The 19,772-nt window shown below is 42.4% G+C and overlaps 1 protein-coding gene across 4 annotated transcripts in view; it reads left to right on the top strand.

Moving 5' to 3' along the window:
• The window catches only part of drosha (drosha ribonuclease III), a 172,181-nt gene extending 156,871 nt beyond the window's left edge, over window positions 1-15,310 (top strand). For all 4 annotated transcript variants that reach the window (XM_072560332.1, XM_072560331.1, XM_072560333.1 and 1 more), the window contains exon 32: window positions 14,453-15,310. In XM_072560332.1, coding sequence (XP_072416433.1) covers window positions 14,453-14,583 — 131 coding nt within the window. In that variant the 3' untranslated portion in view covers window positions 14,584-15,310. The remainder of the gene's footprint in view (window positions 1-14,452) is intronic.
• The last annotated feature ends 4,462 nt before the right edge of the window (window positions 15,311-19,772 follow it).

Below are 19,772 nucleotides of genomic sequence, written 5' to 3'. Positions count from 1 at the left end.
CAGCAAATGGTCATCATTTTAAAATCTAGTCACTCATTTTTGTGGTGTTGGTTGAATTGTTTTGTGCGTTGCAGGCAGTGATATGATGCCTGGGTATTTTGGTGTGATAATCTCTCACTGTCGATTGTGCCCTTGCTTCCATGACAAACTACTTGGCCGATCTTCAAGGCAGTCCTGGACAAGAGTGAGAAGGCAAAATTACATGGTGCTTTCTCCAAGGCCACTCTCGCACATTCCCTAGCAACAAGTTAAAGCCTTCCAAGATGCACAGAGTACAGGCAGTATGAGGCAGTGAGAAAAAAAGATAGAGATTCTGCTAGAGCAGCTGAGTTTCTGCAGCAATCGGGAGAGAGAAACTGAGTTAATGGTTCATTTCATGTAAAGTCATATTGAACTCAAAACATTAACTCTGTTTCTGTCTCCATGGATGCTAGCAGACCTGTTGAATTTCTGCAGCACTTCTTTTTTTTTAATTTCTGATATCCACCATCTGCAATGCTTATAAAATGAGGCAAAGATTTCTGTTTAAAGTGTGACCAAGTTCACCTTTGAATGGCATTAATATTCCAACCTGTATCTTGTAAAGTGACACGCTGTACTTTTCCACACTCTTGGATTCTGTCACTTGGCAAACATTGTTACTTTCAGAGTCCTTACATATTTGTATTCATGCTCTCTTTTGTGTGTCTCTGACAAATTGGAAATTAACAATGTGTTTCAGATGACAATCATTGCTCACTCCCTTGTGATGTATCCAGCAGTCCCACCTCTGTCCCCATCTCCACAGTAATGACACCAATTGAAAGTGAAACCAATCGGGTAAATTGTTCTTCAGTGACAGCTGGAGTGAGTTTTGTGAAGATTTCAATGGCATTGCCCCATGAGAGCAGGAATGAGTATTGTGGTGGGTCTGCTACAACCCCGGGATAGTGCCCGTGCAAGCATATTGTGGTGTTTAGAGAAGTAAAATGATAATAGGTGGAAATTGAGCACATAGGCAGTCAAAATGCATGTAAATTATTAATTTACTGATGCTAACAGTGGGGCTTTTAACAAAAGGTAAATGAATGAATAAAGTAAAACCCAGTCTTTCAATCAAATTAACTGGTTAGAGTAGAAAAATTAAACACAAATAAAAATAATTTTCCAATTAGGGGGTATTGTGAATACTGTACACGAGTGGATTCATTTCAGTGATAAACTTCAATCAGAACTATTTTGCAATGCACAAATTAAGGCAGATAATTAAATTGAAGTGGATACTGAATAAATCCGTTCACTAAAGTGTATTGCCATCAGAAGTGCTTTTCAATGAATATAAAAGAGCATAAATTTGAGATAGAGGATGCCATTGCTTCCAATAACAAACCAAATTTGCAAACAAGCTGCCTTTTATGTAGATAAAACTCTCACAACACCAGGTTATAGTCCAACAGGTTTATTTGGAAGCACTAGCTTTCAGAGTGCTGCTCCTTCATCAGGTGGTTGTGAGGAGCAGCACTCCGAAAGCTAGTGCTTCCAATTAAACCTGTTGGACTATAACCTGGTGTTGTGTAATGTTTAACTTTCTACACCCCAGTCCAATACTGGCACCTCTGAATCATGGCCTTTTATAAAGACAGTGTCCACCTCACGCTGAGGAAGAGTCTACATAATCATAGAAACATACTGTACAGAGGAAGCCCTTTTGCCCATCAAGTCTATACTGCCAAAAATGCACTAAATCTATACTAGTCCTATTTTCCAGCACTAGGCCCTTATCCTTGAACGTTATGACTTTTCAAGTGCTCATCAAAGTACCTTTTAAAGATCATGAGGTTTCCCACTTCAACTACCTTCAATGGCAGTTCATTCCAGACCCCTACTTCCATCTGGTTGAATAACCTTTACCCCAAGTCCCCTCGAAACCTCCTGCCTTTCACCTTAAAATTATGCACCCTTGTTATTAACCCTTTGACCAAGGGGAACAGCTGCTTTCCATCCACCCTTTCCTGGGGAAACATTCACAAATGTGGAGAATGTCCAATGGTGGAATTGAACCCAGGTCCCTGCTGCTATGAGGGGTGGGGGAGAAAAGGGAAGAGGGTTCTGGCGGTTATAAATGAACAGATACTAAAAGCAGTGCTGAAGGCCTTCAAAGGACAAACCAAGCATTGGAATTCATTTCTAGAGAAATAGAATTAAAAAGCAGAAAAGTTACGTTAAACTTGTATCTAACGTTAGGTTTGAATACCATAACCGGCTGTAGTCTCCATATTGCAGAAAAGGTTATGGAGGAAGTGCAGGTAAAGCAAGAAAGTTACATTTAAACTCAGCTGCAACCTGCCAGGAGAGATTGAACAGTCTGGTGTTCTTTTCTCGAGAACAGATAAGACTAAGGTGTGTCCTGGTAGAGGTCTTCAGAATGCTGAAAGAATTTGATCGAGTCCATGTAAAAACAGTGTTTTCACTTGAGAGTGATACCAGAACAAAGGGCTGTAATTGGGAGACAGTCACTATATTCATTGGAGTTTAGGAGGATGTGCAGGCTGGGGTAAATGTGGGGTTACAGGATTAGGGTGGGGGTCTCGGTTTCCCCAATGTACCATGCCTCCGGGCATCCTTGCCTGCAACGTATAAGGTAGACAACGTTGGCTGAGTCACATGAGTACCTGCCATGTACAAGGTGGGAGGTGTTCCCACGCTTAATAGTGGTATCTATGTCCACAATCTGACATGTCTTGCAGCGTCCACCGTGACAGGGTTGTATGGAGTTGTTTTGAGAGCCGGGCAGTTTGCTACAAACAACAATGCCCTTCAGAGGGTTGGTGCAGACTAATTGGACCCAAATGACCTCTTTCTGCACTGTAGAGATTCTGTGATTCTAAAGATAATATAATAATATAATGTTATTGAAATATACAAGATTTATAGACATGATTTGGAGATGCTGGTGTTGGACTGGGGTGTATAAAGTTAAAAATCACACAGCACCAGGTTATAGTCCAACAGGTTTAATTGGAAGCACACTAGCTTTCGGAGCGACGCTCCTTTGTCAGGTGATTGTGGAGGGCTTGATCGTAACACAGAATTTATAGCAAAGATTTACAGTGTGATGTCACTGAAATTATACATTGAAACATTGATTGTCTGTTAAGCCTTTCATCTGTTAGAATATAGTGATAGTTTCACTTCTTTCATGTGTAAATCACAAAACCTTTTTTTAAAGTTGCATTCTCAGGTTAGCTGTTAACAATGGTGATAGCTAGACAATATGTTGAAGGTAAAAACAATGACTGCAGATGCTGAAAATCAAATACTGGATTAGTGGTGCTGGAAGAGCACAGCAGTTCAGGCAGCATCCAACGAGCAGCGAAATCAACGTTTCGGGCAAAAGCCCTTCATCAGGAATAAAGGCAGTGAGCCTGCAGCATGGAGAGATAAGCTAGAGGAGGGTGGGGGTGGGGAGAGAGTAGCATAGAGTACAATGGGTGAGTGGGGGAGGAGATGAAGGTGATAGGTCAAAGAGAAGAGGGTGGAGTGGATAGGTGGAAAAGAAGATAGGCAGGTCGGACAAGTCAAGGAGACAGTAAGTGAGCTGGAAGTTTGAAACTAGGATGAGGTGGGGGAAGGGGAAATGAGGAAGCTGTTGAAGTCCACATTGATGCCCTGGGGTTGAAGTGTTCCGAGGCAGAAGATGAGGCGTTCTTCCTCCAGGCGTCTGGTGGTGAGGGAGCGGCGGTGAAGGAGGCCCAGGACCTCCATGTCCTCGGCAGAGTGGGAGGGGGAGTTGAAATGTTGGGCCACGGGGCGGTTTGATTGATTGGTGCGGGTGTCTCGGAGATGTTCCCTAAAGCGCTCTGCTAGGAGGTGCCCAGTCTCCCCAATGTAGAGGAGACCACATCGGGAGCAACGGATACAATAAATGATATTGGTGGATGTGCAGGTGAAACTTTGATGGATGTGGAAGGCTCCTTTAGGGCCTTGGATAGAGGTGAGGGAGGAGGTGTGGGCACAGGTTTTACAGTTCCTGCGGTGGCAGGGGAAAGTGCCAGAATAGGAGGGTGGGTCGTAGGGGGGTGTGGACCTGACCAGGTAGTCACGGAGGGAACGGTCTTTGCGGAAGGCAGAAAGGGGTGGGGAGGGAAATATATCCCTGGTGGTGGGGTCTTTTTGGAGGTGGCGGAAATGTCGGTGGATGATTTGGTTGATGCGAAGGGTCGGTGGATGATTTGGTTGAAGGTGTTAGCCCCTTGTGTTCTCTGTCTATGACCTGATGTTTAGATTGATTCTAATCTAAAAAGTGAGATAACAGAGTTTTACATAAATTCATGCAGTTTTTGAGCTCAGAGTTCTACATGAATATATGCAGTTTTTGAGCAAAGTGCAATGTAACTCTGCAAGTACAAATTCACCCCACAAAATATATGTGTGCATGTGGGTCTTTGTGTGTGTGTGTCTGTCTGGGGTGGGGGTTGAGTGTGAAAATGTGTGTGTGTGTATGTATAGTGAGTGCAGAGTGTCTTAAGTCTGTGTGTGTGTGTAGTGCAATGGTGATCACCTGTAATGTGACATGAACCCAAGGTCCCGATTGAGGCCCTCCGTATGGTTACCGAACTTAGCTATCAGCCTCTGCTCGGCCATTTTTCTCTGCTGCCTGAACCAAAGTCCACCTTGGAGGATGGTCACATGAAGGTCCGAGGCTGAATGTCCTGGACCATTGAAGTGTTCCTCAACTGGGAGGGAACCCTCCTGTCTGTTGATTGTTGTGCGGTGCCCATTCATCCGTTGTCGTAGCCTTTGTTCGGTTTCCCCAATGTACCATGCCTCCGGGCATCCTTGTCTGCAACGTATAAGATAGACAACGTTGACTGAGTCGCATGAGTACCTGCCATGTACAAGGTGGGAGGTGTCCCCACCCATAATGGTGGTATTTATGTCCACACTCTGACATGTCTTGCAGCGTCCACCGTGACAGGGTTGTAAGGAGTTGTCCTGAGAGCCGGGCAGTTTGCTACAAACAATGATCTGTTTGAGGTTTGGCGGTTGCTTAAAGGCAAGTAGTGGAGGTGTGGGGAAGGTCTTGGTGAGGTGCTCATCCTCAATGATAAAGTGTTGCAGGTCACGAAGAACATGGCATAATTTTTCAGCTCCTGGGAAGTACTGAACAACGAAGGGTACCCTGTTGATTGCAGCATGTGTCTGTCTCCTGAGGAGGTCATTACGGTTCCTTGCTGTGGCACATCGGAACTGGCGGTCGATGAGTTGAGCATCGTACCCCATTCTTGTGAGGGAATCCTTGAGTACTTCCAGGTGTCCGTCACGTTCCTCCTCATCTGAGCAGATCCGGTGTATGCGTAGGGCTTGTCCATAGGGGATGGCTGTTTTAATATGGACCTTGGGTTCATGTCACATTACAGGTGATCACCATTGCACTACACACACACACACAGATATTCCTACACACACACACACACACACACACACAGACACCCACACACACCCTTATAGACACACACACTCCCACACTCACACATGCTTAAGACACTCTGCACTCACTATACACACACTTTTTCACACTCACAATCCCTACCCGAAACAGAGACACACACACAGACAGACAAAGACCCACATGCACACATATGTTTTGTGGGGTGAATTTGTACTTGCAGAGTTACATTGCACTTTGCTCAAAAGTTACATACATTCATGTAGAACTCTGAGCTCAAAAACTGCATGAATTTATGTAAAACTCTGTTATCTCACTTTTTAGATTAGAATCAATCTAAACATCGGGTCATAGACAGAGAACACAGGGGGCTAACACCTTCAACATATTGTCTAGCTATCACCATTTTTAACAGCTAACCCGAGAATGCAACTCTAAAAAAAAAGGTTCTGTGATTTACACATGGAAGAAATGAAACTATCACTGTATTTTAACAGACAATCAATGTTTCAATGTATAATTTCAGTGACATCACACTGTAAAGTTTTGCTATAAATTCTGTGTTACGATCGAGCCCTCCACTATCACCTGATGAAGGAGCGTCGCTCCGAAAGCTAGTGTGCTTCCAATTAAACCTGTTGGACTATAACCTGATGCTGTGTGAAAGGTTAATAGAGAGCTTGACATGGTTGATGTGGGAACCTTTCCCATTGTGGGAGAGTCTAGGACCATTGGTCGTGATCTCAGAATAAGAGGTTGCACATTTAAGTCCGAGAGGAGGAGGAGTTTTTTGTCTGAGGGTAGTAAAACTGTGGAATTCTTTATCACAGAGGACTGTCAAGGCTGGTCATTAAGTACATTTAAGACTGAGATTTTAAATCAGTGAGGAAATCAAGGGTTATGGGGATAAGGCGGCAAAGTAGAACTGAGGATTTTCAGATCAGCCACGATCTCATTAAATGGCAGAGCAACTGCGAGCTGAATAGCCTTCCTTTGCTCCTTCAACTTATGGTCTTATGTGCCAATGATTTCAACAGGGAAATCAGGTGAAACTACCTATGCTCACTGCTACCATCATTACCCGTGTGCCTGGTCTTCATGGGTGAGCCTATATATTGAAAAGCCCTTGTATTTTCTCATATCCGGATATTCATTTGAGCCGAATTCTGTCCTTGTCTGATGTTTTTGAATTCCATGTAAAACATTGGCTTTAAAATTTTTTTAAGCCTTTTAAAGTTTGCGATATGAAGATGATTCAGGATGATACTAGCTATACACTATAGACGTTATCTTGCTGTAAGAAGAGTGTTCTTTTCTAATATTTTGTTGGGGTGGGTACATTGCTCATTATCTCGTCAGCTGTGAGATGAACACGACTGATTACCTACTGATAAAACTGATAGATGAGCGAAGGTGACCATCTAACTTGGACTCCAGCGTCCCAGATCGCCAAAAGCTGACAGACGGTCAGAGGCCTGCATCCTCTGGGATCTGTAATGCACCCACCAATCAAGACCTACTCCTTGGGGGGATGCAGCAGGAGAAATTAAGTGCTCTTCTTTTTAATCATCGTATTCTGGGGAGAGTTGGATCACAGGCAAGGGCAGAGGACTGGGTTTCAGAGGCCAACATCTGCACCGGTCACCCCAACCGTGCTTCCCGTTGACGCCTTTAAATGGCCATTAACTGACCACGCAGTGGCCGTAATGGTTGCCAAATGAGGAAAGGCCACAGTGGACCTTCTCACCAAGCATTTTATTACTGAGATAATGACACAGTATGTTGGCCTTCATAGTGAAAGGCTTCAGGTACAGGAACTAGGATGTTTTCCTGCAATTATATAGGGCATCAATGAGACTACACCTGGAATATTATGTGCAGATTTGATATCCTCATCTGAGGAAGGATCGAGGGAGTGCAGTGAAGGTGACGAAATAGATTCGTGTGATGGCAGGACTGATGTATGAGGACAGAACTGTTTTTTTTCTTCGGATTGTATTCAGTAGAGTTTAGAAGAACGAAGGAGGATTCCATTGTGATCTATAAATTTCGAACAGGACGAAACAGGTTAGATGCAGGAAGGACATTTCTGATGGTTGGGGAGTCTAATCACTTTCCCTTGTCTTAATGGTTTTATATTAGCAACACAATTTGTATGTTTGTTTCTTTTTTTAAAAAAAATGCTTAAAGTTTCACAAAGTTTCTGGTTTCTCCAATTTATTGGCTGTTCCCAAGAGCTTGTGTGTGGGTGGATGATTGAAGGTTATTCTTGAAACCTCACAGTGCAGGAAAGTAAAACTCTGGGGTTTTTTTTGGTTTTTTGGTTAAACAGCCTCATTATTTGTCCCCTTTTGATTGCAGCTGCGTAAACAGACCACAACCCAAATATTATAACTTTCAACACTCACTTCTCCATCACTTACGCAGCAAGATTATCATGAGAAGGTGAATGGCTGAAGTTCTTAAGTCTGGTCCACAATTCAATAAGATCATGGCTGATCTGTGGCTGAAGTCCATGTACCTGCCTTTGGCCCAGTCCCTTACTGCTTAATAAAAATGTTTCTATCTTAGATTTAAAGTTTCCAACTAATCTTGCATCTACTACCATTTATGGAAGAGAGTTTCAAACATCATCTTCCATTTGTGTGTAGGAATGCTTCCTAACATTTCTCCTGAACAGTCTTGCCCTAATTCTGAGACTGTGTCCCCTAGTTGGAGACACTGGGCTAATTGTGCCTCTGCTTTGTGCTGAGTTCTATGAATTCATCTAAAACACCTCAACTTCTGCAGAAGCTGGAGATCTGAAAGACAACCAAAAACTGCAAGAGACACTCAGCAATGGAGAGGGAAGATTTGGCTATCATGTCAGATTCATGGGCTTTTGTCCAGGCCTAGTGGTGAAGATGAACAAGGGAGAAAGGGACAAACAGACAAGTTACAGTGAAGAGAAGAGCAGGATTTCTCTCAGGAGGCCAGAGCGGAAGAACAGGTGGCAGTGAATTAATCATAAAGTGAAAATATTATTGATGTTGGAAACCTGAAATTACAACAACACCAGAAATGCTTTAATAAAACAAAAAAAAACTACAGATGCTGGAAATCTGAAATAAAAACAAATTGCTGGAGAAACTCAGGACCATGGGAGTCGAAATGTTAACTTTGCTTTCTCTCCACAAGTGCTGCCAGATCAGAGTTTCTCCAGCAATTTCTGTTTTTGTTTGCTGGAAATGCTTTCGCTAGTTCCCCAACCTTATTTGGTCCACTTTAAATCGGCAAAAGCAAATTGGCATTCTCACACGTTCAGAGTGTGTAAGATGCTCTTTCTCTCATGCCTGCGCACACGTATCCACAATCAAGCTCAACTTTTTAATCAAGTATTCTGTGGAATTGAATAAGATTTGTCAAGGCTGTAGAATTGTTAATTTAGTTAAGGGAAAACCAGTCACAAAGGACCCCCATCAAGTGAAACTTTCCTGTTCATCTTGTGCTCATTTGATTTTCAGTGTATGAGCTATAAATTTCCAATATGAAAGCGCCTTCATATTTGATAGGTTATATTAATTTCTCCTACTTTAATCTTGTAATCACTTGTAATCACTCCTGACCTGCCTAGATTATATCTGTCTTAAAATATATTAATGCTTGATATTTCCTACTTTGGGCTTCTTTCTTTCCAAATAGCTATCATGCTGTCTGTCTAATTTATTTGCCTTCTGCTTCCAAGTGAGTGGAACTGCCTGGAAGCAATTGGACGCTGGTTCAATTGGGCCTTGCTTTTACACAGTCATCCAATGTGCAAGAATACCTGCAAGAGGCAAGACATTGGCACAAAATCATAATGCTGATTTGGAGCGCTAGCGTGGACACAATGGCTGACTGACCCCTCTCTTTATTATAAGACCTCTGTGAAGCAACATAAGTGTTCAAGTATTGACAAAAGACATTTTATTGAAGTTTTTCATTCAGTACTCAGCAGGACAATTTGCAAGAAATTCCAAAGTACAGGATAAATAGCTTTTATATTGTACTTATAACACAAATATTGCTTCCTTTTACTTTGGTATTTCTAGTGAATTGCCCTGATGAGTGCAAGACAATAAACTTTGACAACTGCTTTCAGCAATTCACATTTCTGTACTGCCAAACCACATTGCTGCTTAGGCTGCCAACAAACAAATTTGCAATGTTGTTACTGTTCTTGTCTTGTAGGGATTCTGTGGTATTGTGACGAGTCTACACTGACCCTCCAAAGATTAACGCACCCAGACCCATTCCCATTCCCCTACTACTCCACATTTACCCCAGACTAATGCATCTAACCTACACATCCCTGAACATTATGGGCAATTCCACATGGCCAATTCACTTAACATGCATATTTTTGGATTGTGGGAGGAAATCTGAGCACCCAGAGGAAACCCTCACAGACACTGGGAGAATGTGGAAACCCACACAGACAGTCGCACGAGGTGGGAATCAAAATCGGGTCGCTGGCATTGAGAGTCAACAGTACGAACCACTGAGCCACCAGGCCACCCATCGTAGTAGAGATATAGAACATAGAACAATACACGGTGGCACAGTGGTTAGCACTGCTGCCTCACAGCGCCAGAGACCTGGGTTCAATATCCACCTCAGGCGATGGACTGTGTAGAGTTTGCACATTCTCCCCGTGTCTGCGTGGGTTTCCTTCGGGTGCTCCGGTTTCCTCCCACAGTCCAAAAATGTACAGGTTAGGTGAATTGGCCATGGTAAATTGCTCACAGTGTTAGGTGCAGAGTAAATGTAGGGGAATGGGTGTGGGTGGGTACGCTTCGGCGGGTTGGTGTGGATTTGTTGGGCCGAAGGGCCTGTTTCCACGCTGTAAGTAATCTAGTCTAATACAACACAGTACAGGCCCTACTGCTCCTTATGCTGTGCTGGCCTTTTATCCTACTCTGATCAGACTAATCTACATACCCTTCATTGTACTATCTTCCATGTGCCTATCCAAGAGTCACTTAAATGTCCCTCATGTGTCTGACTTTACTATCACTGCCAGCAGTGCATTCCATGCACCCACCACTCTGTAAAGAACCTACCTCTGACATCTCCCCTAAACCTTCCTCTAATTACCTTAAAAGTATGCTCCCTCGTGATAGACATTTCTGTCCTGGGTAAAAGGCTCAGGCTATCCACTCTATCTATGCCTCTCAACATCTAATACACCACTATCAAGTAACCTCTCATCCTGGTTCACTCCAATGAGAAAAGCCCTAGCTCCCTCCACCTTTCTTCATAAGACATACCCTCCAGTCCAGGCAGCATCCTTGGATATCTCCTCTGCACCCTCTCTTAAACTTCCATATCTTTCCTGATTTGAGGCAACCAGAACTGAACACAATATTCTAAGTATGGCCTAACCAGGGCTGTATAGAGCTGCAGCATAACCTCGCAGCTCTTAAACTCAATCCCCTGCCAATGAAAGCCAACATACCATATGTTGCCTGAACAACCCTATCAACCTGGGCGGCAACTTTGAGGGATCTATGGACATAGACCCCAAGATCCCTCAATTTTATTGAGATCTACAGCACAGAAAAAGGCCATTTAGCCCATCATGTCTAAAAATTTCTTTGCATCTCCTCTAAACCTCTTTCCCCTTACCTTAAATCAATGTCTCTGGTCATTGATCCCTTCACTAACAGCAAATGTTTCTGCTGTCTACCTTACTATCTAAACTCATCATGTTATATTTCTCCATCATGTCTCATAAACCCACCCCACACTCTTGTCTCCTCTGCTTCAAGGAAACCTTCTATCAGTTGCAGGAAGGTTATTCATCATCCCCAGCAATATTCTTAGCAGGCCCTTGACTTACATCCTGACTCTGAGGTTGCTAGGCTGGTTAACTGGGGAACCAGTTGGTTAGATTTCTAAATTTCTGATAAAGTGTGTTACAGAATGTTAATTGTATGCTAATCATGTTTAATTGGATACAGGTGGTGGGTGCTAATTGAATTGCTCACTTGTAATGTGTTTTGTGGTACAGTGGTAGTATCCCTACCGCTGGACCAGGCAACCTGGGTTGAAGTCGCATCTGCTCCAGAGGTGTGTAATAACAGGTTGATCAGAAAAATAGGTTTTGTTTTTTTAAAACTGCGCAGTAGTTTCATTGTGGGTCAGATGGTACGTTTGCCTGTGAATTTGAAGGTTGTATGTTTGGTTCCTGTTCCAGAGCTTGTACACAATCAAGTCCCTAAAGAACTGTTTTGGTGTAGTGACAGTGTCCATAGGTTTGAGCCAGGAGGCCCAGATTCAAGTCTCACCTGTTCCAGAGATTTGTAATAACATCTCTAAAGCAGTTGATAAGAAACGAGTTGGATGTGTTGAGGAGGAAATAGGCCTCTTGTGCAGTGGTATTGAGCCAGGAAATTTGGGTTCAAGTCCCACCTGTTCCTGAAGTTTATAATAGCTGCTCTGAACAGATTAGTTAGAAAATATCCAGTCCCTCCCTGACTGTTAAGTCATCAACGTGGAACCATTCCTGAAATATTTTGGTTTCAACTGGTCGTACAAAAAGGGACCCAATGACACACAACTGAACAACAGACGATCGACAATACATTAGAGGAAAATTCAGCTATTGATCATGTCAAACGCTGCATATCAAAATCAAATCATAAGGGATAACTCATTTTCTCTTAATAGTGCTATGATTCTCTTTATTCCACTGGAGAGGACATAGGGCCTTGGTTTAATGCCTCATTAGAAAGACAGCACCTTTGGACTGTGGAGCACTCTTTCAGTACTGTACTCGCATGTGAACCAAGGTTTTTAGGCTCCGGTCTCTGGTGTGGGACTTGAAACACAGTTTTCCAGCCAGAGAACAGACTTCATGTTGAGCGATTGGGTTGTGGGATGGGACGCCGCATACAGTGAAGAGTTGGGGGAGAGTTGAAGTCAAAGATGAATTAAAGTTCTTCTCATTGAAGTTACTAGGTAGTGAAGGCTATTTAGAGTGATGTCAAATAGCACCATGTAGTGGTCAGATGCTGCCTTTGCACTGTGACCCACAGAAAAATTCAAAAGAGAATGTTTCTGCAACAGATTGCAATGACACAAGTGCTTGACAACAGAAAGTGGGGGAGTTTGGCTTGAATTGCATGTCTAATGTCAGGTACATTAAACTCATGTTTAGAGAGAGAGGGAAATGGATATACAATCTGCTTCATTTTTACTGAACTGCATGACTTTAGTGGACTTGCATTTATCAGTGCAGCACTGAAACCATCAGGACATGACCAGGAAAGTATACAACCTTAAAGTTCTGTCTGTTTTCAGTCTCTATGCAATATTTTCTGTTTATTTGCACCTGCCTTATTAAAAATTACTCCCCAAATATCTGTTACTAATGTTTTAACAGTTCATCACAACAGATATGGGGTATGGAATATCAAGTAGAGAGTTCAGCAACAAAGCAGTCTTTTTCATCTGTTCTTAACTTGCCCAATGAATTTTATACAAATGTCCATGCAACATGCCCATCAGTTTAATAAGATCTAGGAGCAGGAGGAGGCCACTCAGCCCCTCCAGCCTGCTTAACTTCTCAGTATTATCATGGCTGACCAGAATTTGGCCTCAGTCCACTTTACTGCCTTCCTTTCCATCATCCTTGACTTTCTTGTTGCTTGAAAAATATCCTTTGAATTTGGTTTTGAATATATTCAAGGAGAAAGACTACAGAAAGCTGCAGCAGCAGGATTTGAGGATTACTATGTACAAATCACAAAATGGTTCAAGAAGTACAATGGAATGTTGGGCTTTATATCAAAGAGAATGGAGGGTAAAACAGGGAGGTCTTCCTAAGAGCTACATAAAGTACTAGCCAGATCACAGCTGGAATACTGTCAACAGTCTTGGTCTCCTTATCTAAGGAAAGTTAAGTGGCCTTGGAGACAGTCCAGAGAAGGTTCACAAGACTAATTATATATGGAATAATTTCCTTATGAGAAGTGGCTGAGTTTGCTCAGTAGAAATTCAAAGAATGAGAGGTGACCTCAATCAAACGTGCAGGATTCTGGTGGGGCTTGACAGGATAGTTGAGGAGAGGTTGCTTTCCCCGAGTGGGAGAGTCTCGATCCAGAGGGCATAATCTGAGGACAAAGGGTTGCACATTTAAGACAAAGATGAAGAGGAACTTCTTCCCTCAGGATGGTGAAACGCAGGTGAGAAGGCAGAAAAATGGACTTGAGGATTATCAGATTAGCCATGACCTCATTGGGTGGTGAAGCAGACTCGATGGGCTGAATGGCCTGCTTCTGCTCCTATATCTTTATGGTCTTGCATTTCACAGACTGACAGCCCTCTGCAGGAGAAGAAATTCTTCCTCATCTCCATTTTCAATGAGCAATCCCTTATCCAGAAACCCTGCCACCCCACCCAGCTCCCCCACAAGGGGAAATGACCTCTCACTATCCATCCTGCCAAGCTCTCTCACAGTCTAGTATTATATTGCAGTAAGATGAGCTCTCACTTTTTAAACTCCGATGAATGCATGTTCAACCTTTCTTCACACAATTGTCCCCATCTCATTGAAGCTCTTGTTTTTTTTATGCTGCATGCGGTTTTCTAAAAGACAATTGTTCCATTCAGCTGCATTGCTGCACCGCAGTCAGCCCCATTAAATTACTGCATGGCTGCACACAGAAAACTTAGAGGCTGCAGACTTAAGTCTCTGCACTTGTTCCAAAAGGTAGAGAATGGTATCTACTCATCCCCTCACACCCTCAGCTTCATACCCACCACATTTTGCGAAATCACTGGTGTCACCCGGTCATTTGACCATCGTTTGACCTGATGCACCAGTTATAGAAGGATGTCTTTGCCTCCAAGCAAGTTGCCCTAGATTTATTTTCAATGTTGTTGTGTTTTTATATACTGTATTTCTGAGTGAATACTTTTTGTTGTTGCAGTTTCACTGTAACATTCCTGAAGCGCTGCAGGGTATAGTTCATTAATAAAATATTTCCTCCTTTGCACCAGATAACTTTCCCCAGATGGCTCATCAGAAGCGCTTCATTGAGCGGAAATACAGACAGGAGTTGAGAGAAATGAGGCGGGAAAGAGAGCAACAGGAGAAGGATCCCAGTGAGACTGAGGAGAGCAGAAAATAAATGAGTACATGAAAACTGTGGCATATTTACCTCCTTAAACAACTGCAATTCGAGCCACGTTTGCCTTTGGGGACATAACCTATTTTTAATGTGAAAGTGAATGAGGAGTCATGAAATGTGTGCAACAAGCCTGAGAGATGGTGTTCCACTCTTTTATCAATGAGGTATGAAGCTCATAGTCCTGACCAGGAAGCATTATCTAGACCGGGTGATTTGTCTCTTGTTATTTATACACGCATTTGAATGCAGCTTATTTTACCTTTAATTATTTGGTTTCCCACTTGGATGTTTGGAGTCTTAGTTTTCAAAACAGCTTTTTTTTTTACTTTAACCTGTTTTTTTTATTTTGGGGAATTGTGTGTGCGCGCGCTCACGTGCAACTTGACATCTGTAACACCTTGATAATAGATCAATAAAATACCTCCTTCCTCATCAAAAAAAAAACCCTGCTTTATGGGACCAGCATTTTGCCCAGAATGGAATGCAAAATGTTCAAGAAGTAATATTGTGCTTTTGGTCAGATTTGCTCTGATTAAAACTGTATATTGAGTGTAAATCTTTGTACCATTACTATTAAACCAATTAATTTCATCACTTGATATAAATACATACAGCAAAAAAACACTTGGCATGTTCAGCATTGGTAATAATCTGAAGATGTGCTGCTACCTGTAATTGAAACTTGACTGAAGCAGAGCTCATTAAATGCACTGATTTTACGATTGAATCAGGATTTAGTGTTTTTGCATATTACGCACTTGCCCTTGCATTTAATGTATCCTAACCTCGGAAGTGGTTTGCTACCCTAATGTACTTTTTGATATGATTAAAGTTTTAAGACCGATCCGAATACCCACAGATTCTATGCCTTGGTAAAATTGGACTTTGTTTCAGATAGACATTTCCTATTGGTTTTATTTAGATCCAGTTCCATGGTGACGGACTGTATATAAAGCTGCAAGATTCCTAAGGCCTTTGCACTCATTTTGTTCTCAAAGAATTTGACACAAAGCATTGATCCTGCCTCCAAATATACAAGAGTCTTTTCACGCAGCTGTTTTTAAATAAGGCTTCCTGTGAGAATTTTTCTGCTCACTCAGTTGGATTATGTATTTTTTATAAAATAACTTGTCAGAATGTTAACACATTAATAACATTTGTCGACTTTCTTGAATTCTTGTCAAATTCTCTTGGAGAAGGGGGTAATTTGTTTTAAGAAAGGAGTGAGCCACAAAGAAGATGAAATTTGACATTTCAAAAGAAAATAAGCTTATTTGTGGTCTTACAATTAGGAGAATGTTTTAATGATTTCTTTTTGCTATAGAATGGTTTTGATGTTTTGAATTCAGTGCAGGAGAAAGAGAAGGAATTTCAAATCGGAATAGTGATTGGTGCTCCCTGTGACCCTTCCTGACCTCCTGAATCTCTGGAATGGTAATCTGGCAATTAGTGGTGCATGCTAACAGGCATCTGCTGTGATTTTTATTTCAGCATAAAACTGCAAACCTTGTTTCAGGGCATCTTTTGAACATCTTGACACATGTGGCATTTTCGAACAAATGAAATCTGCCCGTTTACCAGCCCAATCCAGGAGAAGCCAGTTTTCTTGCTTTTTGTGTGTGTGTGTGTGTGTGTGTATGTGTGTGTGTGTAAGGTGCTACAAAGCCTCGGAGGCTGGGGGTGACCTTATAGAGATTTATAAAATCATGAAGGGCATGGATAGGTTAAAGAGACAAGGTCTTTTCCCTGGGTTGGGGGAGTCCAGAATTGGAGGGCATAGATTTAGGGTGAGAGGGGAAAGATATAAAAGAGACCTAAGGGGCAACTTTTTCTCACACACGGTGGTATTTGTATGAATGAGCTGCCAGAGGAAGTAGTGGAGGCTCGTACAATTGTAACATTTAAAAGGCATCTGGATGGGTATAAGAATTGGAAGGTTGTCAAGTGGGACAAGATTAGGTTGGGATATCTGGTCAGCATGGATGGGTTGGACCAAAAGGTCTGTTTCCATGCTGTACATCTCTATGACTCTATGACAGTACTACCAGTTCAACATGTGCTGTTCCACCAGACTTAATCAATGACTGGTTCAAAAAGGGCTAATGATACGACATGAAAGCCAAGTCCGAACTTGAAATTGCATTGCCTATAATGGTAACTGAAAGATAAATGGCAAACTTCTGGTTTCTCACTTGTGTGTCAGTCACTTTGATTTTTGAAGCAACCAGTTTGTTTAAACTGTTACTTTATAAGACCTTAGGAAATAGGAGCAAGAGTAGACTGTTCAGCCCCTTGAGTCTGCTCTGCCTTCAATAGGATCATGACTGATCTGACATTCCTAAAATCCAATTTCCTACCCTTTCCCCATAACCCTCTATTCCCCCTATTGATCACAAATCTTTTTCAGTCTTAAATATGCACAGGTACTCTGCCCGACACCTCTCTGTGCCAGAGTTCCAAAGACTCTCAACTCTGATAGAAGCAATTCCTTCTCATCTCTTTATTATGAGTTTATACCCTCTGGTCCTAGACTTTCCCATGAGGAGAAACATCCTCTCAGCATTTACCCTATCAGGCCCCTTAAGAATATGTTTCAATGATATCACCTCTCATTCCGCACTCCAGTGTGTAGAATCCCAACTTGCTTAGCCTTTGCTCAAAAGGCAATCCCTTGTAGTGTTGGGTTTAAAAGTGATGTCATCAAACCAGACTGTTAAGAGTTAATTAAACGTGACAATGAAGTGCAAAAGTTGAAGTAAAGTGTAAAACTGCATGAAGATGAGATGTAGTGCCAAAATAGCCTGTTTTGTCTCGAGTGGAAACTACCTGATCTTGAGAGCTGGTGAGAACCATTCACTTGTACAGTCAACATGGGGCCACTTAGACTTGTTTTCCACTGATTTTTGGGGGCTGGGAAAGTATTGAAGTGATTACGAATTGGGGATTCAATATACAACCTTTAGTGTTAATATCAGGGACTTTGTCCTGCTCGGAGAAGGTATTCCTCTGAAAACATTATTCTTTTTCGATGCATTTTTTGTCATTATTCTTTTGTAAAATGTGGGTGCTATTTGCAAGGCCAGCATTGTTGCCCGTCTCTAATTGATGCAATTAATAGTCAACCACATTGCAGTGGCCCTAGAATCACATGTAGGCCAGACCAGGTAAGGATGGCAGATTTCCTTCCCTAAAGGAGAATAGTGAACTGCAATCAGTTCTAGTTTCATGGTTCCATCACTGATGCTGGCTTTATTTTTCTCTCCTCCTCCTTCGGATAATTTGAAATTTCTCTCTGGGAGGATGGATAGCTGTTATTTTTACCAGTATGTGATAATGAGAGCTCATACTCCCTCTCTCACCTAATTTACTTCCACTAAATTCAACAATGCAAGTGGAAATGGGAACGGTGTGTGGAGCTGTGTTGTAGGGCAGCTCACCGTGCACTAAGTCAAATCATGCACCTCGCTCCCCAGTCTGCATATTTTCTCGCTCGCTCACTTGTTCTCTCTCTCTCTCCTTCCCCTCCCTCCTCAGCATGCAGATGTCTAAACCAACTTCCTAATTGTAGAATGACTTGGCATATCACATACCTCTCAGTCCTTGGAAGATTAAAATGGAGGCTGTGTATGTTTTTTCTGAAATGTTAATGACTGGAGGGTACACCCAGTCCATCTGTTACATTCTGAACAACTCAACCTTTCCTTGCTGCTTGCAAGCGCAGATTAGTGCTCTTAAAAGGAGGAGCGATCATAAATCTAAAATGCACACGAGACTTGCAATCTAACAGCAGCTTAATATCAAGGTGCGGGAAAATCTGTCTGACTTGTCACTGTACCATCTGCACAGTACCTTACTGCCACATGTCTGATACGTACAGCTAAGAAATGTTATATAGTTAAACATGTAGCTGAGTGCACACATTATTTTTATCTGTTTTGTTTTATTCATTCACAGGATGTCACTAGCTAGGTCACTATTTGAGTCAAGTTAAGAGTCAAGTAAGTTACCTGGCTTTTGTGTGGTATGAATGTTACTGTGATCATGTGATTGCCACTTGTCAGTCCTGTTGACCATGTATGACTCTAACCAGCCGAGAGCTTCCTCCCCGACTGTCATTCACTCCAGTTGTGTTATAGTTGTCTAGAGAAGTAACAAGAATTTTTTCCGGTCTTTCTTTTAAAACCTTTTCCTCTCAAATCCCATAGCTGAACCTTTTCTTAGCTTCAACCAGGAAAGAAAGGATTTGTGTTTTGGAAGTGCAGCACAGCCAGTGAAGTTACTGTCCAGCTGTAAGAGAGGCTATGCATAATGAACCTGTGCTTCTAAGACATTTAGATCAAGAAGCTAGCAAGATCTAATCACGTTTTCAGATCCAGTCGGGCTGATTTGTGGTTAGAGAAGCTCAACTGTCAGAAAACCCTTGAATTGAAGTGACCACAGGAAGATCAATGGGAAGGACATACTCTACAATGTACAGCTTAACGAATCAGTCACATCTTGGGCGGCACAGTGGTTAGCACTGCTGCCTCACAGCACCAGAGACCTGGGTTCAATTCCCGCCTCAGGCGACTGACTGTATGGAGTTTGCACATTCTCCCCGTGTCTGCGTGGGTTTCCTCCGGGTGCTCTGGTTTCCTCCCACAGTCCAAAGATGTGCAGGTCAGGTGAACTGGCTATGCTAAATTGCCCATAGTGTTAGGTAAGGGGTAGATGTAGGGGTCTGGGTGGGTTGCGCTTCGGCGGGGCGGTGTGGACTTGTTGGGCCGAAGGGCCTGTTTCCACACTAAGTAATCTAATCTAATCTAATCTTAATTTTGTATCCCTCTCTAAACTTACTTTCCAATTGAGAACACTGCTAGCTAGATCTGTACTTAATGCAGACAAGGGATGGAGTTTATGGGCTGTCAAAAGTCATCAACAAGTTGGGAACATCACTTCATATGATATGGTGTAAGCCTTGGTGTAGATCAGCACATCTTTGAACTGAACACACCAGGAGTACTGCGTGCGGTTTTTGGTCTCATTCTGATGTTCTGGCTACTGAGTGAGTGCATTGAAGGTTCACTCGATTGTGCTTTCAGATGGCAGGCTTCTGAAGAAAGATGGGGTCTGGTAGGACCATATTCACTGGAGTTTAGAAGAATGGGGATGGGTAGGAAAGATATCATAGAAACTTATAGACAGGCTAA

Source organism: Chiloscyllium punctatum, chromosome 41 (assembly GCF_047496795.1).
Source record: "Chiloscyllium punctatum isolate Juve2018m chromosome 41, sChiPun1.3, whole genome shotgun sequence".
Taxonomy (NCBI): domain Eukaryota; kingdom Metazoa; phylum Chordata; class Chondrichthyes; order Orectolobiformes; family Hemiscylliidae; genus Chiloscyllium; species Chiloscyllium punctatum.
This window is presented reverse-complemented; position numbering and strand designations above follow the sequence as displayed.